We start from the raw sequence: 24,178 nt of genomic DNA, 5'->3' as shown, positions 1-24,178 counted from the left end.
AAAATTCGGACATTGTTTCTTCTGGAGCGTCCTTCTTGATCGTCCAGCCGCTCCTGTAGTTTTCTGGTGACCGCCTCCATGCGTTCTGCCGCAAGTTGCAGCTCCGAAGTGTCCTCCACTAGTGATTTGTTGACTACTTCCACTTGCGCCACCCGTTCCGTCATCTTGTGGAGATCTGCCCTTAGTAGGCCAACGTCTGTCGAGATCGACCCTACCGTCGTCTGGACGCTGGAGAGCATCTGCATCAGATCCTCCAATGTTACTTTTTTGGAGCCATCTCCCTCCGTACTCTTGTCCGTAGATGTGCGACCCTCCGGGTGTTTCACGGCGTTCTTCTCAAAGGCGTACTTCTCCAACTTGGATTGCGCCGCCGTTTGCCTGGGCCCCCGTCCCGCCATAGCGCTTGTATACTGTCTCGTGAATATGGCTGTGGTACAAACGGTGAGTGTGGTTGTAGGCAGATGCAGTAGTGGATATGGCTGTAGCAAAATGGCGTCGCCGTTCAGAATCATCAAACCGCTATAAAGGTCAGCAGTGCTAGGAATGCACGTGGGGAGTTCGCTGGCCCACACATCAACCGCCGGTCGCCAGACGCCCCTGTCCGCCCTTCAGGCCGCAATGTCTCTTGGAAGCATTGCCCACCCCGAGCCTCTGTAAAGTCCCGGGCTCCGAGATTAATGCGGGGCCCCTCCGGCGCCCGCAGCCCCTCACCAGGCTCGGCAACGCGGACCTCAGGGGGGGCGCCGTACAAGTCACTCTGCGCCTCAGGGTCGGGCCCCCAGCAAGGCCGACAGGAGGATCAAACTCTAGGAACAGGCAGGGGCAGGTGCCGCCGTCGCGCACCACTTGCTCCGTGAATCGGGAGACCTCCCGGCCCCGCGGCTCAGTATCTCTGGGGCTGCAGCTCTCCTCACCTCTGGGCGGCAGCGCCGTCGGGCAAAAGGTGTCTCCAGGCCGGTGCACCCCCGATCCCGCTCCCGACAGCCAGCAAAAAGCACCGTAGTTGGTCAGCGGTAACTTCCGGCGGGGCTCCCCGACCTCAGGGCACTTCCGGTCGGGCCGTCCACCCACGGCAGGACGGTGTCCGGCGGATGATTCAGGGCCCGGCAAAGCACCCCGGTGCCACTCCGGCTGGCGTACCTTGATGTCGCCCGGAGTAGGATCGGACCGCTTCCCACACTGTCGGCACTCCGGCCCGGCATCCGAAGGCAATGTATATCGGCTGGGCTACAGGATTAATGAAAAAGGAGCCGTGTTGATCACAGAGCTACAGTGCTACGCCGCCATCTCGGTCGGCTCGTAGCCACGCCCCCACGATATGTCTATTTTTACAGACAGAACATCACCTAACAATTTCGTAGAGAGTGTGCTCTGAATGTCGTTTGAAATCTATTTTTGACTCGACCTACATGTAGTGGCTCGCTATGATGACAAATCTACCATGGCAGCGCTATTTACGGCTAAAAGGGACACTAAACTGGCACATTAAACAATAGAGAACTTAATTTCCCAAGTTTCCTAAAGAGCGGAATGAAATCACGTGACCGGCTCATGTGTTGCTAGTCCAAGAAGCGGGAAGCGCCAAGATAAATATGATAGAGAAACGCTGCCAGTTACCTCTCCGAGACGGCTTGGAAGACCGTCAGGAGTACCGACATATAGGTAAGAGGGAAAGAAAGGCAGGGCACTTCAAACGCACTGTTGCACTGTCTCAGAGAATTTTTTGTAGTTTAAGATAAACAGCAGGATGGGATGACTGTGGCTACATACGTACTTTACAAATCGAAGTGCAGATTGGTGATAGTACTGGCTTAGCGGTTCCGTGCTAAACTACTCGATTATCAGATATTGCATTACAATAAATAAAAGCGCGGGAGCGGTGCCCATCAGCACTACGCAAGGACAGAACAAGGTAGAACACTTATTGAACACTTATGGATGACGATAGATGCAACGCATTATATAAGATAAGTGGATACCTCGTTCTGGTGAATTTTTACCAATACACGACAAGAGGGAACGGTTGTGACATGTCTCCTCAATCGTTGTCCCATTCACTTAAGGACCAAGAACGCATTGTGTCCAGTAAATTTGTTTGGCATTGAGGTGGCAGAGCAACATAGTGGGGCTAAAATTATGCCGATTGATACATTGTTCTCGTGTATATTTGCATAGGGAAACTGCAATTTGATTGGCATAGCAGCACTTATGATGGTTCATTACTCATATCTGACCATCAGGGAATAACAATAAAGGCAGCAAATCTTGGCAAGAAATGTATATTTGGGCGTGTACAGATATATCAGAGGAAACAGGCCATTCAACTTTGTTTTATGTATGTTTTGTCTGATTTTTATAGAGCGGTGCTTCTTCTCCCTGAGCCGCAGCCAGGTGAGGTGGGGCCTTATCCTCCTGCTAAATAGGTAAGCTGGAGTAGGAATGCATCAATGAATATAATAATACTTGATGTGCTTAATGTTATCACTGATGAAACATTTGTATAGATAGTAATAAAGATATACCGGGATGTTGACATTTGCAGACACCTGACGTTCTGTTTTTTTGACCTCTTTGATATGTAACCATCTAACCTGAACAGTACCAACTATGTATATATTCCAGTGGCCAATTAGCCCATATGCAGAAGGATATTACTAGACACCTAGGACTTCAGGTGAAACGGTTATTTTCATTTTACACTTGTTGGTGTTTATGTTGCACATTGCAGAAGCGATTATATTTAAAGGTCCTGAGGAAGGCAAAGGATAGAAGTGTCCGTATGTATTGCCGAAACATGTTAACCTAATAATAACTCTGGCAGGTGTTTGTTGAAACTGCCCGATTTTGCACTGTTTTTAACCTTGGGCATTGGAGTGATAACAATAAAACATACTGTCTCTCTCATGCACCCAATTTCAAGTCACCCTTTTTTGATACAATATTCATGCACTGCAGTTCTCTCACCCATCACAAATCACTACCAGCTGACATCTAGAGGGCTATCCAGTGATCCATAATTTCATGTAGGACATCACCATCAGGTCCTTTTGTTCATCATGTATGCTTCACAATGGAAATGCCAGGAGGAGGCCCAGATGATGACTAGGGCGGTATTGAATGGTGACTGATGGGTATCTTTATTCTGAAGGAGACTTCTTTGCTCACATACACATAGATTGACGCTTCACTGGGATTTAAAGCGCCTCCGGGTGCAGAGTGGCATGTCAGGAACAGGGGGAGCCTGGAAGCTGGAGTCCACTATGGCTCCTATGGACTTCACTCACCCCCGATGTGAATGGCAGCAGCAGCGATAAGAGATGGTGATTCCCGTATCACAATGAGAATCTCAATATTTTCTACATTCAGGCAGCAGTGGGTCAGTCAAAATGGTAAGGTTTTCATCACGTTCTTGTAATTATGGAAGTTATTGATCTTATGCATGAATTTAGAAAGTTGTCAAAGGAATCTCTCTTCAATACCTGGTCATTATACCAGGCCATACGTTCCGCTCAACACCCTGCAATTTCACTCCTGTCACTCTCTTCAATGGAGTTCTAGGTTGTAACTAGACCACTGGGCATAGGGAGGGATGTAGTTACACCTATTCTTCTCCCCAACTTGAAGACCCCTCTGCACAGGAGCAGAGACCTTTTAAGACCCACCTTACTGAGGCAGATATCAGACAGAGCATATATTGTCCCCGCTGCAAAACCACCAGCATAGGACAAGCAAATAGCTGATCTTACTCTAGAGATTTACTCCTGCTGACACTCTAATTTCATTATGGTAAACAATGCAAGTAGCTGGTAGCACTCATTTCCTAGATGACGGCTCCTATGAAAATTATTTCACATGCCTCAGTGGTGGGTGGCCTGAGAGGGGCGTTGTGTGTTCCCACCATTGTTGTATGTTACAAATTACTGTCTGCCATTACGTACCTGCTGCAATAGAATCTATGGACGTAATGAATGTTCTTTACGTTTTGGAAACACACTTGTTTCTGTTTCCTATATGCAAGCTCACAGTGTTTTCCCCTACACCACCCTTGGATTTATCGTTTCAATACTCACTGCTCTCTGATGTTTATTTTAATAGTTATATGAAATATCAAATTGACAAATTGGGCTTTGTGGGCTGTTCATATAATTAAATTGGTTTTCCCATATAAATATATGGGTGGAAATGTGCTAAAGGCCATACACAAGCATTAGAGATCAGTAAGATAAAAGCTCGCTACTGGTCATCTTGGTAATCTGCAGGTCCAATGTTTGGATCACGGCAAGATAAACCCATCCTTATGTAGTTCGTAAATTAAGTAACATTATAGTGAGTAACAATGTTTATTTACAGTGCTTCAGAGCTTAAATCAGTTGAGGGGTCGTGCTAGACGTGAGTTTCTTTCTTCATACCTTCAACGTTGAATAACCCTTACTAAGCATCCCACAGAGCCTTCAGCCACGCTTACAGAAGTTATGAGCGCCTACTTGAAATAACTTTGGTTTGAACCAGGCACAGAGGCTTTATTTTTACCGTTTTTGTGAATACTGGCCGAAAGTACTTAACCTAAACATCTTATTTATTGATCCATCTGCTAATGTAATAAAATTTAAAAGGATATCCAGAGACCATGCTCCAATGTAAAGTAGACCTTTGGGCTTTCAGTAAGAATAAAATTCACAAATGATGTCTGGATTTATATAGGTGCAATGCATACTTTGAGACAATATGATCATTAAAATGCTCTCAGAAACGTAAAGAACATATGCTCATCAGGTTTAATCACTTTCCAGATTTTACGGTTACAGGTGCAAAACAAAGACTGTATTGTCAAATACCTATTTACAGTTTATCTTAAAAAGAATAACAATTAACCAAGCAAGTATTATGTCATTGCCACAAGTTAATATACTCCATCGTTTTTCGTTTTTATTCTTACTAATATAAATTGTGATTCCAACTACATTAGTATTTTGAATTTGGGAGATGTTACTTTATGGCATGTTTAATTATATTTCATGTTACTGTATTTGAAATTATATGAATTATGTAACATGATTGTTCATTTGTGCTTTGATGTTAAACATAACAATTAAATAAAAATAAATAAAATGTAGAGAGAAGTTGTTTGTATTGAAGATAGCAGGAGATATTTTTTGGATAAGGAGCTGCCTCTCACCTCTCCACTTCAGTCACTTGACCAGTGTCAACTTTACATGGATTGCATCAACTTCTGCTAATACTGTCTCAGGATTACATGTTTGGCATTGGAATCAATAAATCTGCAAGGAATCTCCTATTGAACAAGCAGTGGCAAGACAATAGATTTGGAGTGGGCTGCCTTTTGACTTTGTCAATGCTTGTTTTGACATGGTTTTGTATAACCCTGGAGCATATTTACAATGAAATGGTGCAGCATGGTGCTCCAAGCAAGTTTGCTGCGCCAAGCTGGGTCTGTAAAAAAATAGTATTCACCAGAATATGACGCACCCCTCTGCTCTCCCCTGCGCTGATGCTAAAACAGCAGCCGTGCGCCAACGCAGGCACCTTGCACCATGTTGCAAGGGTGCCTGCGTTGCAGGGATGATTGTTGTTGTGCAGGAAGGGCCACCTTTCCTTCAAAAAAACAAAAATGAATGGCATTTTGCTCCTTCTGTGTGCTGCACAATGCAGCACACATAGAAAGAGTAAAAATAGAAAAGAAGACAAATAAAAGTAAATCTCCTGATTGTGCCACTTTAATGTCTCCCTTGGAAAGGCATTCGTTTTGGTGCTGCCTCGGATCTATGAATCCTTGTAAATTTGGGGCAGTGTCAAAAGTGACAACACGCCCCTTTGATACCGAGTACTGCGTGAAAGAGAGCCATATTTACAAGGTCTATGAAGCCTCGCAAAGTGGCTTTGCATGGCCTTGTAAATATGGGCCAGCATGCAGTGCCACTGGAGCATCAAAAAAAGTGATGCTCCAGTGGCACTAGGTTCTTGTATATATGGCCCCTTGTTTTTGGGAAACTGCTGAGCCCTTACTAATATTAACAGAAAAAACAATGACTAAAAGCAAAAATGTGTTTTTGGTCTCAAAAAGCACACCTCGCTATAGTAGTCTCTGGCACTGAAGGGACATACTTTGAATGTAGTTGTGCTGGTAGTGAAAGAACAGAATGTTGTCACTCACCGTGAAGTTAGCCAAAGACTGAAGCGGGCTGACTGCCTTCCCCATGTCAGATGCTCTAATGTGTGGAAGAAAAATGCGAATGGTGCAACAAAAAAGCAACTAACAAAGATGAGTGGGTGAAAACCCATAGAAGTCATATATTATGTACCTAAATTCCGTAAGATGAAAAGGCATTGGCTAACGCAGACCAACAAAATTGCTTTAAACAAGGCCATGCATTCAGAAATAACTAGGTAGTGCAGACAGGTCTTCTGCCCTCCCTCTTCCATGCCATTGTGTCTGTCCCCTTTGAAGCCTGGAAATTGAAGTTGATATTTCAGCAACATCTTTAGGAGGTTTGTGTGACACCGGGCTTTCAAGGAAGAATATGTGAAATGTCATAGCTACAAACAAGCATCTCATTAAGAAGTTGGATTAGATAAACTAGTTGGATTAGGCGCACCACAGTCTGTGTCTCATAGATCACTCAGCTAAAATAGGTAGTCTACATCTGATTACAAAGTATATAAAGCTAAATAGATATATACTGTAATGTAGGTGAAGATTGCCTTAACAACCCTGAAGTTCAATGCAAGAGTAAAATAACATCATTTGTGAAGTTGACTTGAATTCTGTAGCTTGTCTGTCAGAATTTCGGTGCGGCATCTATACTGGCATTTGTAGTATTACTTTATCTTACAGTGCAGTAAAACTAAGCAACCCCCCTCGTCAAGGAGACAGGATAGCCTGTGCAGCCTGACAAGGGGTTTAGTTATTCTTTATTTGACTGGTTTCAGTGAAATTCTAGTGCCCATATAGTGTCACTGCGGTAAAGGCAATATTGGCATTACAACTGCTACAATTAATCTTAGCAAATTGAACAGGGCCTTGGTCAGCAGGCATCAGCCCGCAGCAGAGATAAAAGATCCAGAGTTCCAAATTGGAAATAAGGGAAGATATGAAAGAAGATGTATGTATATAGTATTGATATAGCTGGAACCTAGCCAAAAGTCAATCAAAGAGCTGTACAATGTCAAAGACAAGCCTAACGTCAGCAAGTAGGAGAAGAGTAAGCTGGGTTGTGGATGTTTCCTAAATTTGAACAACTTTAGAGCAGTCTTGATGTACACAAGGATGTTGTTCCAGGTCCTGGGTTCATAGATGGAAAAAGTCTGGCATCTTGTTCTTTTCTTTTTTACACTTCTTAGTCTGCCGTATGGCGGTGTACCTGTTGTAGGTGTGTTTGGATCCCCTGTAGTTGGTGAGCTTGTATGCAAAATAAACAGGGTGCTGGTTGTGATTGCTTTGCAAATATGCACCTGTTTTTGAAAATGTATCGAGCCAGAAAGGGCATCGAATGGATTTCCATCAGGATGGGGGTGATGTGATCATATTCTTCAGGTTCTGTATGAGTCTTCCTGGAGCGTGCAGAGGAAGGGGTGCCAGTGTGGATTCTGGGTGACCATGGAGCATAGCATTACCAAAGTCCATATGTACAAGGGCTTAACAGCACTTCTAAAGTTGCTTTCTGGAAGAAAGGATTTGACTTTCTTTAGAAGAGAAAACTGGCACCTTGCTTTTTTTGGCAACCTGTTCCATGAGGGGGAAGTTGGTGTCCAGGGTGAATCCAAGTGACTTGGCACTTGGTGAAAGTTGGGGGGCTGAGATATAAATATAATGCAAGTGACATTTTTCCATGAATCTGTAATACTACTGGAGTTGTCTAGCCAAGGAATAGTTAAAATTAGCTTTATTCCCAATAAAACCTTGACGAATATGTATGAGCAAAATGTTCATATAATGAATTTCAATGTAGACTATTTGCAGATTAACCGGTCTTTCTGAAAAGTCAACTTAATTCATTGAGTTGTTTATTCATATTTCATGCAAGTACTAAATACTCAAATCTATGTACAGCTCCTTTCTCTATCCATTATATTCATTTTACAGTTTCTCTATTCCACACTATAAAGAGTCTTGAAACGTTTTTCAATAACAAGTGTCTTCTATTTAATATTAGTTTCATCAAGAACCAGCTCAAGCACTCCCTGGTTTCGTCTTTTCCATTTGTGATTCTCAATGTATTATTTCCATGGCACTACATCAAGAGATCATGGATGTATGTGAACAATACGTGTTGTGAAAGAACAAGCTGAACATAACATCTTCCTCCTTGTGTCTCCTTAGATGGGGAGGAGGTGAAGGTGGGCGAATATAATGCTGTGGCTGATAGTTTGGAACTGATCAACGATACAATCAGATTTCAAGGTAAGAATGAAAAATGTTCTGCCGTCGCAACTATGAAAGGGCATCAAGACCTCTTGAAAAGGATAACATACATCGTTTCTTATATGTAGGGGAAGTTGTTTGAGGTCAGTGTATTGAAATATCCTCACCCATTAGCCAGGCAGTGCATTTGGGCTAGGGGTCTCCAACCACTAGCTCGTGAGCTATTGTAGCTCTCCAGCTACCTCTGAACAGCTCACCTGTGTGCAGCCAGCTTATTAAATTAGAAATCTTTTGCTTGGTTCAATTAATGTACATATAACAAGAGTAATAATATTAATAGCTCTAAATGTGTTTCATTGAACATAAGTAGCTCTCAGTACAGAGAGGTTTGGAGACCCTTGGACCACAGGGTAATTCATGTAGTTCAGCTGCATTTGTTTTATAACTGAGCAACACCCCTAAGTACTGTATACATATTCTACAAATTGTCGTGGGTGATTTATGAACTATATGTAAGCTGATCTGGCTCACCAAACCAATTTTTAACCTGATCACAGTTATTGAACTGGTACCCAATCTGTTGTGCTTCTAAAATTGCTTTTCTCAAGTTTTAAAGTAAGGCTTAATATATATGAAACACAGGTATCAAATAGTTAACATTAAATATTGCGATAAACATGAGTAACCAAACAAGATTGTGTATGTTACATGCTTCATATTTAATATTTACCACTGCAGAGCAACTGGCTTGATTAGAGATGTAAATATAAACACTTGCTATGAAGTAAAACTCTGCCATAGACGTAGACAAAAATCTTGGCAAAATATTTTGAAAAACACAAACTGTGTCATCTAAGGCGTTAATAACATCTGTACAAAAGTAGGAACTCACAACCCTCTTGATTGTGAATCTGACATTTAACAATGTCTGAGTGTGGTCAAAACAATATCTGTACTTGGAAATCTTATATCATCACACTTTTGAACGTCATCCACAGGATGAGGTGTGTATTTTTAGAATATCAGACCCAGTATTACTTTCAATGTTCGTAGAATGAAAGATTAGGTCGAGATAGGAAATCATTTTCCCACCAGGTGATCATATTTTATTGGGACAGTTTCTAATTAAAAACAGCATTTTGATATGGCACGCTAAGATTGGTTATACAGAAATGAATTGTCGAAAAGGTTACTTTTTTGCGTATAAGGGCCCTTCAGGGCCTAAAATATATGCCAACCACGTGTGTAGGGCGCTTTTCATGATTGGCACATCCAATAATGTTTACTGCGAAACAAGTTCTAAGTTGACTAAGTTTTGATTGTTTTCTTGTCTCTATACCTGCTATCTTTCCGCTTTTCAGTTTTTATTTATTGTTATATTGATATACAATTTCTTGTGAAGCCACACACCAGAGAATAGTGTCCTTTGTTTGGTGGATGTAACGCAACTTTCTGCCTGTCTTTCATGCAAAGGAAACGGCTTGGGTTACCGGAAAATGAATTAGACCACACCTCTACTATAAACCCCTCTGTTAAAAGTGTGGTTTAATATTGTTTTCAAAATTTGTCACTTGTTCCCAGTTATGCTGATCATTCAACTTTTCTACCTCAGTTCTAGCTTATTAAAATCAGTTTATGGCTAAAAAACTGAAAAGAGATATTCACAAATAAGCAATGAAGTTCATTAAGGCAATATTTAGTCACCATTCTGAAAAACATCCTGACGTTTCTGTTGTTGTATACATATTTTATTGGAGTCACCCTTCATTACACATCTCATGGAAGACGTCCATGTCTGACGTGGAACATCCTCAAAGGACTGAGAGAATCATTACCGGGCAAATAAACATTGCATGAATAAAAAATCTTTGCTGCAGTGTTGTAAAACGATGTTTCCTCTCCTGCAATGGGACGGCGCATCACTCGCTTTCCAAAGTTAGGAAAAAAGCTGGTAAAAAGTACAACTCATTTGCACATATTGACAGTATGAATTCTATGCTTTTCTCTTGAATACAGATATCTGCATTACTTTCGCATCCAGGGCCAGATCTACAACCGTTTTTAGCGGTCACAAACACTCAGACGTTTGTGACTGCTAAAACGGCTGTCAGCATGTTCCAAGTGTATGGTGCGAGTCGGTAACATATTACCGATTAGCAAAATAGGGTTTGCAAGTCGTTATTAGGAAGGGGCGTTTCAAGGGCGTCCCTGCCTAATAGCGAGTCGCAGTGGCATGTATGGATGTTTTGCTACCAGAATGCAGTTGCAAAACATTCATATTTTACTGATTCTGTGAAAGAGGTCGTAACTCATTTGCAAACAAGAAGGAGTCCCAAGGGACCCCTTCCCCTTTGTGAATATGGCCGCCCAATTTTTTTAAGAGGAGGCAGTAGTCCCTCAGACAAAGGAAACTTTTCATCCTCCTTTTGTAAAGCCATCCCGTTTTCCTTTAAGGAAAATGGGCGGCATTTCAGGAAAAAAAATGCTTTATTGAAAAAGCAATCACAAACATGGTGGTTTGCTGATCCTAGCAGGCCACCATTCCTGTGATTGCAGGCAATGCCCAATGGGTCGCAAATTGCAACCCACCTTATTAATATTAAGGAGGTAGGTCATTTGCGACCCCATTGGGAATCACTAAATGTGTCTGACACTTACATTAGTATATTTTATTCTGCAACTCGCTAATTGTGTGTTGCTAAAAAACGCAATATGCGAGTCGCAAAATGAAATGATCGTATACCGGCCCCTAACCTCTTTTGGCACTTCTTTAACTCCACAATATCTTCCTTTTCTAGTTACCTCTTACAGCTTGTACCAGTTGCTATAAATAGATGATATGAGATTACTCACTTCTCATGAAATCTCAACAAAGCATTGATTTAAATATCAGACTGTGGCACAAGTAATAATATGTTGGTATTTGCACGCGTCTCATATTTGCTTGTTGTCCAATGGCATGTTCAGGCATTGGCTGTCTTGAAGAGATACTTCTTTGTTAACAAATTCAATAAACTACCGCAATGCACTTAAGCACTGTGTCCCACAAATTGGGATTCCCGTAAGTGTTTGTAGGAATGCAAATAATTTGGACATTCTATACCATAATTATGGGTAAATGGTGTTGATATCATGCTTTTTATTACTTACTCAAATGTGTTATTTTATTTATTAGGGGCCAAAGTGAATGGAACAAAATTAGTTACATTGATGCAAAGTCTGTCTGATGCTGTAGCTGCAATGTTGCCCCAAAGCTTTAGCCATGTTGAAGCTCACAATCTACCCAGACAGACTTGTGACAATAGTATAGTTGCCATCACCCCTGAAAAACATGGCAGACGTGTGAAGCATGTGGGGGAAAAGACGTGGGCAAGCAGCCTAGCCTAAACAGTGGGTCCAAGGGCACTTGGTGCAATAGCCCTGCATCAGCAGCATGGCATCAGATGTGTTTAATGCTACACAAAATTGGAAACTAGTAGCTGGAGACTGTTGTAATTGCTGCTAGTACATACACTACTTTGCAGTAGGTGCTTCAACATCAAAATAAGTTGCAGCGAATAAGATTGGAACAAAGTGACCCATTACTTATAACCTGCTGCATAACTGCATACTAATTAAGGATACTTTTTTTTAAAGAAGAGATTATCTTACTGTGCTAGACATTTGGGAGTGTGACTAGAAGGAAATAATGTTTATGTATTGCTGAGACATCTGTGCAGGACCGCATTTTGCAGCATCTTTCCCTGCCCAGAAGCATGCAAAAGAGAAACGCCACACAGGAGCTGCAGTAAATGTAAATAAAGGAATTTGTAAAGCGCACAGCTACCTCCACCGGAGGTGTCCCGGCGCTGTCCGTATACCGCTTAGGAACCCTTCCTGGCTTTCCTGGGAAATGTCCACTCCTGGGCACCCCCCAGGTGCAGCCAGGCATCCCAGCGCTTTTGGAGCCATTGTGGAGACTAAGCAAGCTATTGCCCAGAGTTGCAGCATGGGACCCATGATCAGAACAGGCACTGAGGCGAGAATATCCAGTCAGGGGAATTAATGAGCCGGAGACCCGCCGAGGCGGGAATCGAACCCTGGTCCCTGGCCAGAGCTCTGCATCAAGGTCTGCCTGCTCTAACCATTGAGCCACACTTCTCCACATGCTTCTCCAGTCACATGCTTCTTTATTCCTCAGTGTACACTCACACACACACTGTGCATTATCTCATACTCAAAATTAATCACATCCTAACCCCTCTCCAGATATGACGTAGTTCCTGTACAGAGTCTGCCCCAGAGCCACAAGGGTTCTAGTGCGTATAACATTAATAGGCAGCTCATTTTACAATGCTTTCCATTTGCACTGTTACTGCACAATGCTAGGATCACTGAAAAAGTCGAAAGAGACTGTTGTGAAAAGCGTCTTGTTAATATATTGTGTAGGAAACTGACGTGATGTCTAACTAACACAAGTTTGCAGTTCTCGGAATGACCAGTGAACTGCAAATATTGACAACCCTTATTACACACTCATCAGGGAAAGGTGCATTGGGGAGTAGAGTGAACTTGTAAATCACAGCTTGACTTCAAGTGAGTTGTTCCCAGCTCTTTCCTCCCTCCCTGTGCAAAACTGGGTAACTTGCAAGCTTCATTGATGCTTGGTCTGTGTGTCCAACTCTGACAAACTATTTAGAAAAATTAAGGAAAGCGTTTTCGAGATGAGGAAATATACTACGAGCCTTATTACGATGTTTGGTTCAATGACCATCTGACTGATGTTGCTGTGGAGAGATTCTGACTGACTAATCCGCGATTTCTCTGACTGCCGTATTATGATGTATACCAATCAATTTTCCGACTGCGTTGGTCGGAAACGACTCTGACGCAACCAAGTTGGTCGGAATTGACTCAGACACAACCACATCAGTTGGAAAATCTGTAAAATCTAGATTCTGAAACTGCAAATTAATCGTTGTACCACTGAGCCGATTATGATGCATCTGACGTGGTTGCGGTGTCATCCCGGCTTGTGTGCCACAAGCCAGGTGTAAATCTGAGAAATTCACGCTAACTAACACAGCACCGACCATAGTATGCTTTCACAAAACTACTCAGCAGATGTCAATTTAAAGAGTAGACACACCTACCAATCCTTACCAGACCACAATCCTCTGCTATCTCAATCCTGCAAAGTCTGATGTAGCCCATTGCTGTTACCTGTTACACTGCAGCCAGCATTTCACACATTCACACACTACAATAGCATCACTCACTGCACATAACACAATTTATTGTTTTTTGCTTTCTTGTACACCCCTTCAATTTCACACTCACATTCACACACACACACTCACTAATTCACTATGTCCAAAAAGAAACAGCCACGTTATTCTGATGAGGATTTGACAGTGCTTGTGGATGACATCCTCAGAGTTGAACCACAGTTCTTCGGGACCCAAGTACAATAGACTTCCATCACCCTGAAAACCCTGATGAGTGGCAGGATTGACAACAAGGTGAACACAGTAGCCTTGCACACAATGGAGGATATCAGAAAAAGGTGGTGCGATGTCAAGGCGAGGGTCAATGCCTTTGCCATCAAAAAACGCCTTGCCACACAACAGACTGGTGGTGGCCTGCCCATGCTACCCATGCACTTTCCTGCCTTGGAGGGGAAGGTCCATGCCATCCTGCTGCCGGAGAGCTTGTTTGGAATCACTGAAGAAAAGGAGTCCGGTAAGTTACAACTCAATATTTGGCACAAGTTATTCATGACACCTTAGCATTCATCAGTCTAATCGTACAGGTGAGGTAAAAATGTTTTTGTTAAAGAAAGTAATAGCCAAAGGATTGGAGATGTGTAACTAATGCTAACAACCTGTATACATGCACTGAAGATCAAAACTTACCAAACAATGACATTTTCAAATGTCTACCTGTAGTCTGTAAGTGTATACCCATTAAGTCAGCATGACAGCAAAATCAACATCAGTCCACATCCCAAAACATGGCCCATAACTAGAGTAAGTAGTTACCAGGTATGTCATTCCAACCACTTAATCAAGTAATTAGATTTCCCAAAAGAGAAGGACTACACCTACCATCAGCCACTCAGACTCCACTTAAGAACAACAGGCATCTGTGTCAGCCATCTTGCTATTACACTCATTCTCACTGGCAGGACGCTATAGGCCCAGGGGGCTGGGTGGGAGGAGGAATCACTGCACTGACCATAAATCCCATCAGGCCTTGTACTCCAAATTACAGGCACCTGTGTCAGCCTTCTTGCTACTACAACCCCCTCACCCGCAGGAAGCTATAGGTCAAGTGGTTGGCGGTAGTGTTTGAAAAGACCACAACTACCATCAGGCCATGTATTCCAGACTACCGGCACGTGTGTCAACCATCTTGCTACTAGACTCTCCCTCACTGGCAGGAAGCTATAGGCCCAGGTGGGCAGGGTGGGAGGAGTACTCACTGCACTTACCAGAAATCCCAGCAGGTCTTCTAACACAAGCTTACAAAACCATTTACCTCACATCTTACTATGGAGTGTGAAGTAAAAATCACTGAGCTGTGTATACACAATGCTTTGCACATACATGCTTGCCTACTTAGGCTGATGGCTAGGCTGTCACTTCAATGTGCCTGGTGCTATGAAGACTATGCACAGCATACAGGAATAACAGGAACTAACATTTCTAATTGATGAGTATGTATGTCATGCAAATTATTTAGATGTAGAGCTCATTAATCCTCAAGTGTCATCAACAGAGTGTCAGGTGCAAGTCAATGTCAGTAGACATGTTACAGTAAAATTTGAGAACATGACCATATCAGCACAGAGGTGGAGAAGGACCATAATCCACATCATGACAAAGTTGTATTGTTTATGCCAAATAAAGGCAAACATCATGGGGATAGGTGCCGAATCATCCATCTAAAACTGTTTTGGAATCCAGGCATTTTCTTAATGTGTACCAGTTGAGGTACAATGTATAATCACATAATTGACTGTGTCATATCTATACCAACAGGGCAATCTGGAAACACCTCCATGCTGAATGAAGAAACCAGCCAACCTGAGACTTCAACCCTGAATGAACCCTGAAGACTCTCCTGTACCTTTGAACGAGGAGGGGGAACTTTGGCCCATGAGGTTTGGCTTGACAGATGGCACCATTATGTCCAGCAGGGTCAACTGCAACATCTCCCACCTCATCTACCAACACACATCTGACCCCAACAGACACACTATCAAACTCAGGCAACAACATCAACACGGCAAAACAGTGCACTCTGAATTTGACAAACACAGCCCCAGTCAATGAGGAAGGAGGATCATGTTCAACTGTGCAGGCACAAACCATGCCAGCCCGTGGGGGTAGGGGTGGTTAGAGGGGACGTGTGGATCCACGTCGACAAACAGCTGGTGCCACAGATGCCCAGGCCAACCTCTCCTAGGTACTGGGTGCCTATGAGGGGTTCCAGGGAGCAATGGGCCAGGTTTCTCAACACCTCCTGAACATTGAACAAGCGTCCTAAGACCAGAAACTGTTTCAATGACCAAATGGATGAGGTCATAGGGGTGCTGAGGGAGATCAGTACCACCCTCCACCAGGCATTTACACACCTAAGTACCCCTCCCTGTGGGACGACTCCATCTGTGCTCTAAAAACCTGCGCAAACCACAGGGAGGGACGCTGAGCCAGGCGAAGATTCCTCAGGAGCCTGCAGTTGTGGTCCCGCCCCGATGTGGGGAGGGTCAGCCAAAGAAAGATAAGGGAGGCTCAGATGGCAATGCGCAACCCCAGCCAGTAAAAAAGGGTACACCTGAGACCCTTCTTTGTGTGCTGACCGTTCACTTTGTTGGCTATTTATACCATATGTTCCACATCAGATGGAAGTACACTGTGGGAATTTGGCCTCTGACAACTGTGGCTATGATCTGCTGAGTATCAACTAACAACACTGTCAACTTCACTAATTGTCTTTTGGTTCTGATCCATATAGAGTGTCATCACCTATTCACCATGTTTGTTAAATAAAAACACTTTACACATCAGTACAAGTCAAATTGTTGTAATTATCATGTGATCCCTCTGATGAAAGTGTAATCAACCTAGGTCAACAAGTACATGTAAATTAAAGTCCCACAAAGTCAACCAAACTTGGCACCACAAGATAGATATACACATTCAGTGTATCATGCAAACTTTAGTCCACGGTAGCTATTCACAGATAGTCAATTGTATAAACAATCATTACAAGTTGACATGCTACTTAAAAATCTGTGCCACTAACCGATTTTGACATGTTCAATCAACACAACAACAATTGAGGAGGAGCTACATCAGACAATGCAAATTTTAATATGAAACACAAATTGTATTTTTCTGCAATACCTAGTACCAGATCGCTCCATGACCAAGTTGGACTCAGACACAGCATTTTATGCCTGTGATGGCACAACTCAGAGACTCCCCTCAATTGATGACATGGCAAAGTAAACTGAAACAACAAAATGAAATAGCATTAGCAAGGATAAATAATGTCTCACAAGTAAGAGCAAACTGAAACTTCAGCCAGAACAATGTTACTGATAAACTAATTAGGCATGAATTGCACAGTGTGCATGTAACTATAACAATAACCAAAACCTGTCTTGCACAAACATTAGCACACTAATCCAACACTCTGATGTGTATATACACATTATCCACACAGCTACACAACAACAAGCACTGTAGAATTGGAAATATATCTCAGTGCATACTTACAGTCATGAAAAGAAGTTGCTGATAAGCTTTTGTCGCAAGTCAACTCCTTCCTCCTCACGACTGTCATAATTGCCCAATCCTGGATCCTCAGCCCGTGGCACCGGCTGGTCTCCTTCATCTTCAATTAGATGGATGTTTTTTTTCTTATTACCAGGTTGTGGAGCATGCAGCAGGCATCTGTGATCTGATACACCTTTCCAGGTGAATATTGTAGGGCTCCTTCAGCTGTATCGAGACAGAGGAATCTTACCTTCAGGAGGTTAAAAGCCAGCTCAAATATCCACCTTGTCCCCCCATGAGCCTCATTGACACAGACTTTTCCTGGGGTGACTGGAATCCGCAATGGTGTTAGTAACCATGGCTGGTTGGGGTACGCTAAGTCTGTCTCCTAAATGGAAAATAGACATGAGTTCACTGTTTAAGCAAACATTTACCAAATTGACACATAAAACCACTCACGACAACCTTCATTAAAAACCTTACCAACAAGCAAGGCCTGTTCTGGAAGTAGTTAAGTCATCAAATGGGGTATGATGCTGTTCCGTAGAATGCATTAGTCATGGGCTGATCCTGGAAATCTGGCACATACGTGGGAAATGCACATATCAGACAAACACACCACCTGTACCTTGAGTGGAAGTGCTTTCTGTACCAATATACTTGCCCATTGGCCAGTGGTGGAATCAAAGCCATATGTGCCAATTTGATTGCTCCAATGATGTGGGATTTGCCCAAGCCCATAGAAATCAGCTTTCATATTGGCAAAATCCCCTGGTTTGGAAATCTTGATGTAGCTTTCCATGTGTCTGGTCAATACCTGCACTACATCCCAAAGTACATTGCTGAACATAGGTTGGGACATTCCACCAGATATTGCCACTGTATAATGGAACGAACCCTTATCTTTGGGTGTCAGTGATGTTGGATAGTTGCGATGTGGATGCAATGAAGATGCCAACTACTGGCACCAATCATTTTTTGTCGCCTCAGTGAGACAGTATTTGTGGATCACATCTCTCTCTTCCATGGTTTCGAGGTCACGAAATGGCCTGTAGACTGGAGGCTGTCTTCTGGCTCCTCCTCACTACCTATGTGTGGAGTGTATGCACAATAGATGTTGGATCACAATGTCCCCAGCAACATGTACTTAAACAAAGACCAAGTAACCACACATGACAGTCCATGTCAGTAAAAACCAGATTTCACAGAAAAAAAGATTCTAAACATACCGCAGCATACATGTCATTTCTGAATATGTCTCAAATGTTTAGTAACACATGAATTAAAGTATACTAGACTCATATCACTAGTGACAGATTTTTTTTAGGCAAAATCAAGCAGGATTTAGTCTAAATCTCACAAGCCAAGAACACATGACCTATGTATTTTTAATGACTGAGCACATTTTGGTGTCAACACAGTAGGATCTTGTTATGCATAGCATCCTGTACACCACATATGTCTTGAGTTTCACTCAGCACTTCATGCAGACAAATGTTACATGGTGGACACTATCATGTTGTCATGTCTACATTGCACATACAATGACATACACAATCCGCTGACAATGCACATCTTTCTTAATATACAGTAGTACACTTGAGTATAGTACACAAACACCACTTACAATGTTCCATTTATTTGCAATGCATCAGCATGATGCTTGAATTTTGAGTGTATTAGTCCTCTGGGAATGTAGGATTCTGTACATCATCAGACACACATCCCCTTACCACCCGGATATCACAAAGATGGCACACTGGGTGAGAGTGCCTTTCAACACGTTATTTGGTGTATATACACCTGTTAATGGACTTGGGCCACATACTGCCTGAGAGAAACTGGAAATTCAGAAAATGTAGTGTGTGCTTTCATGTTGGTTTAGCCTGCCAACAGGTGTTTCATGGTCCTCTCAAGGTGACTTCATTATGGGAGTGTAGGCGTTTGATTTAGATGCTCCTTTAACACACGATATAGTGCATCCAGGCATGGTATAGTAAAAATTGATTTGCACCAACCCAACCATTATTCAAGAGTCGCAGTAGGTGGTTCAGAACCGAGGCGGACACAGCCATAAACTGTAACTTGTGACAGTTGAGGCTCACTGATTGTGTCTGCCTACAGTGAAGACCGATGCAGGAAACTTCCATTACTAATGTAACAAGCTTACTTGCGGACTGCAGGCTATTTTTTTTAACAGTGCAGTAGGCATAGTGTCAAGCAGCAATTAGAGCCATTGGATGACTTCGGAAAATGTGAACGACGCTGAACTATCCCTTTGGCCACCTGCACAGAAGAGTGCCTGTGCGGTCTAGACATAAGTCTTGTATTTTGCCATACATATCACTTGTGCCTTCACTTGCCTTCAGAAACTGCACTCTTACAGACCTCCTCATCTCTCTGCTGGGAGCTACAATGTCTCACTGTACAGGGATCAGGGCCCCTGCTTTCATACCTGTGGATCTGAAAATGCTGGTAGACACGGTACTTCCCCTGTACAAGCAGCTGATTGCACGCCAGAGAAGCAGGTGAGAACAATTCTGACAGAATATTTTAAATGCCAGCTAACCATGCACATAGGTCAGATTCTTTTAATGAGAGACAGATTGACATCTATTGCCAATTGTTTGTAAATGTTATAGACACGTTCACTGCTGTATATGTGTCAGTACTGTTCTGGACTTTATATCACTGTTTTCATATGAATAGCTCATCATTGACCACAAGGTTCATATGGTGTATTAGTTAGGCATGTACACATCAGTTTTACCAATGATGAATTGTTTTCTGTCATTTCTAAATACATTTGCTTGTGGAGTCATAGCTTATCAAACTCTAATGGTGAATGTTCAATGTCATTTGCATATGTAGTTATGCTGTTATTGTATACCGTCACAACAACAACTCCACACACATGATGCAATATCAGAGTTACGTCAGCCTTGTCACAAGCCCTCACATAGTAAATCACAGTGCTCAACAATGGTCATGTCAGATGTAGGAAGGTGGCAGGTGTATGGTTCATAATGTTCATTCAGGGCATGTGTAGCTCATGTTGATCAACGTTTTATTGACACAGTTTAATCACTGGTAAATGACCATACTAGTTAGGTTAATGTCCAGGCCCAAAATGCTACTATTCCCTTCCGCAGAAGACATAGGTGTGCCGAGGTTAGCAGTTATGAGATTTCATACCACCTGTGGTGTTCTTCCATCCACAGTGTACTGACAGCTGTTGCATAGTCACTCAGGGAAAAGTCAGGTTAGAATGTGGTGTCAATGGGAACTGTAAATGTATTATTAAATATGTAAATGTTTCATGTTTAACAACAGGTGCAGAGTTGAAAATTCTAGTCTGCTAACTTGTATATTGGTTAATCTAGCTGTTCATGACCTACGTGACAAAGTAGCTCGATATGTACATCTGGCATGTGTATTCTTACAGATCAACACCCCTCAGAAGGTTTTCCTGTGAAGGACATTGGCCCGTAAGGTGCAGTCCCTGGGGTTCATATGTTGGCGCAGTGGCCACTTGAGAGGCAGGGCCAAGAAGATTGCTGAAATCCAGCTGGGCCTGTCACCTCCAGGCAGGAGGATGAGTGCTGCACCCTGACCTGCCTTATGCGTTGCATCCTGATGGTGGCCTATCCCAACCAAGATGGGCAGTTGAGAGCCAGACAGCAGCAAGGAGGGGGTGAGTATGTGCCTTGATGAATTTCATACAATACCATGCATGTTCATGTATTGCAGCCAGTGTTATACCTTTTAGGTTTTGAGACACTCGAGGGCCATGTAATGTGTAAAATGTAGCATATGCAACAATAGTAGTAGGACTCGTCCTTGAATCTGGGACATGTAAAGCTAAAATATACTGTGTATTGCCCGTAGTGCTATCCCATTGTATAATGGGCATTTAACAACACAATGTGCAAGAAAATACCCTTTACTTATTTGGTAATGCTCAACATAGTTCATCCCAAATACCATTGTTTCTGTATTGAGACAACAACGATTTTGGGTTTTTTTACGCTTGAGAACGTGACTGTGACATGCCATGCAATACATCCAGGTAGCGCAGGCAATGTGTAATTGCAGGCCTTGGTAAGTAGTGATTGATCTGTGTGAAACTTATGTGTGCTGATTTCACATGTCATACTGGCACTTACCTCAAATGAGTGACAGAAAAGATCCTATCTGATTTTAACCTGATTTCATATTGCTGACCATGTGTAGGTGACAACATATATCTGTGAGTGTCTAACAAAGTAGGTATAACCTGGTAACCGGGGGCTAAGTACATGGATGTGAAACTTTCCCATTGGTATTGATGGGTGTTACAAGGAGCATTTATATTTTAGACAAATAAATCCATCGATTAGCACTATAAATGGGAAATCTGGAAATTTGGCTTAACCGAAATCTGAGAAGGACAGATAGGTGAAGAACACAACAGCATCTAAGCTGGGCAATATGTGAATGATATTTATCAGGGCGAGAAGGGCTGACTTATCTTTGCGAGATGTGGACATCAGCAGGATTTACACAATAATAAGTAGTGTTGTCAAAAGGTATCAAGTTAAATGTTTTCACTACTACTGTGGGCACACAATGATTTTACCTGACCTGTTGATATAGTATGCCACATATCCCTTAAGTAATATGCAGACATTGTTATTGGCAGTGAGATAAGTTGTGTTTACATGCCAAACTGTTAAAAATGTTGCAATCTGCATTCAGTAAATTTGATAATTGCATTCTGCTGACATGACGCTATATTTGTGGGCTTACATGTTTGTCTTGCTATGTCTATATTCTATAGGTGATTTTAGATGAGTTACACATGTGACACTTAGAACTGCTTCATCTGTTAGTGGACAGATGTGCAAATGTAATGTGATCAGTGTGAAATAGCCTATTCCATGACTCCTACAACTTGATGGTGACTTATCAAAGTATGTTAACTGAAGCAGGGGACCTGCTGTTCCACAAGCTCTGGATTAGGGATAGCGCACGATATGCTGTATGTAAAGCCTGCAGTGTCTTTCCAGGTCTTAATAGAGAGAAGGTATATTCTTCCTTGAATCACATGCAGTAAGTATGGTGTATTACAAGGGCATCAGGAGTGAGAGACAAAACATCAGCTGGTAGATAGATATGGTTAAGATATTGAGAAGGAGAAACATGACGTTGCATCAGACTATGTTCCTGCCACCATTATGTGCGTGTGTGCACAGGTCCTGTAGCTTTCAGTCATGTGCTATTGATTATATATTGATTATATAAACAAATGTTGTCATCCAAGCACAAATTGCAATGTTGGCCTATCTGGGTAGAGTTGTTATTACTTACATAATAAACTAGAAACTATTGGTCTGGAAAAAAAAACTTGGAGAACAACAGACTCAACTAATTAGGTCAAAGGAGTCCCTTTAAAGAGGACGGAATCCCATCACCCACCAAGGTGGCATGTTTCATCATTTGGGATCTCCAGGTTCTTGTTTATCAAGGAACAAAGATGGATTTTTAAGGTTAAGAGCGACATTTAGGGGCTAAACGATGATATACCATGGGTGACACTGTAGAGATCTTGAGACAGGATTGTCTGATCACTTGTACAATTCTGGCTTCATGGGAGCCCTTTGATTCTGTGCTCTGTGTTTCTTTGTCCTCTATTTCCTCTCCACTCTTTACTATCATCATAGAGGAGAGATTTGGTGTAACGTGAAGGTATGACACTGGCATAATACTGCCGCATTAAGGAGGTCTATATTGTATTTCATTTCTGTGTGCGACTACTAGCGGCGCGCACTCCATTAGTATATTGACACCGCACGTGAGCGCCGCGGCGGAGGCGTGATGACGTCATTTTCCGGCGCCCGGAATGCAGGTGATGCAGATCCGGCATTAGCGCTGGTCAATGAAGGAGGTCAATGTTCGGTATTTAAACGGGAATGCTTGTCCGTCTGGTTACCTCCCCCTCCAGCTCAGTCCAGTCAGGGGTACAGACGGACAGGTAAGGAGTGATATGTTTGGGTCTCCTTTACAAGCTTTTCTCATTTAAAGAGACTGAATGAATGTGATCATGAGTAGGCTCTTCACTTTCGTCAAGATCTAATAATTTAAGAAACATTTTGGTCTGATGTCTGTTCTCCTGAAGCGGTTTTCCAAGCAGTAATTGTCCCTCTGACTGCTTTTATTATTAGCTAAAGCCCCCCCTTTTTTTGATAAGATGCATGCGAACATGGCAGAGCCATTTTTAAAGATATTCCAAGGGAGCTGCAACAGTATGTTTGGGACATTTTAACATATAGAGTGTCTCCCATCCCGTGCATTCACGTTTATTCAACAATTGTGAATGTCAGTTAGTACTGGTTTGTTGATTAACAGCTTGATTTAGTTACGTAACTGAACAACTCGTGGGTGCCCGATCAGGCACATCAATACACTTTACCATTAGATAGTCAGGGGCTCCTGGATCTCGCTAATGGTCTGAGTTTTGCGTGATAGTTTTTAAATATGATAGGTAGCCACTGTTCAGAGGGCTTGGACTCTGATTGTGGTCTTTATGTTTTTACCTGTAATACAGAGCGGTGCCTCATTCCCTGAGCGGATGCCAGGTGAGGTGAGGGGCCCTCCCGCACAAAGACGGGTAAGTGTGACAACTTTTTCTAATATCTTTATGCAGTATATACATCTATGGGATTATGATACATCCCCAGAGTATCCACAACATCACAATAGTATTTCCAAGATGATGTTTTTCTTTGGCAACAACACACTTTTGTTTGGTCTTTGGACTATATAGTAAAACATGTATGTTTTGCTTTTTAGGAATGGGTCCAATACTCCTGTGATATTCAACCATATTCATGATTCACAGGTGATCGTAGGTTGTATTGAACCAACCTCTTTCTTTTAAGACTTTGTATTCATTTTTTCACATTAAGCACACCATATTGCAGTAGCAATTCCATTTCTTAGGTCCTGATGAAAACCTGGATCAGAGGATCCGTAGGCTGAATCATGTAGACCT

General features: G+C 42.4%; 1 protein-coding gene across 1 annotated transcript in view; it reads left to right on the top strand.

The window, feature by feature from the left end:
- GABBR2 (gamma-aminobutyric acid type B receptor subunit 2) overlaps positions 1–24,178 on the top strand; it is a 1,581,022-nt gene that overhangs the window by 1,115,925 nt on the left and 440,919 nt on the right. Inside the window, exon 9 of the mRNA XM_078686234.1 lies at positions 8,339–8,419. Within this exon, the coding sequence (XP_078542360.1) occupies positions 8,339–8,419 (81 nt within the window). The remainder of the gene's footprint in view (positions 1–8,338; positions 8,420–24,178) is intronic.

Source organism: Lissotriton helveticus, chromosome 4_1, assembly GCF_964261635.1.
Source record: "Lissotriton helveticus chromosome 4_1, aLisHel1.1, whole genome shotgun sequence".
In the NCBI taxonomy this organism is placed as follows: Eukaryota; Metazoa; Chordata; class Amphibia; order Caudata; family Salamandridae; genus Lissotriton; species Lissotriton helveticus.
This window is presented reverse-complemented; position numbering and strand designations above follow the sequence as displayed.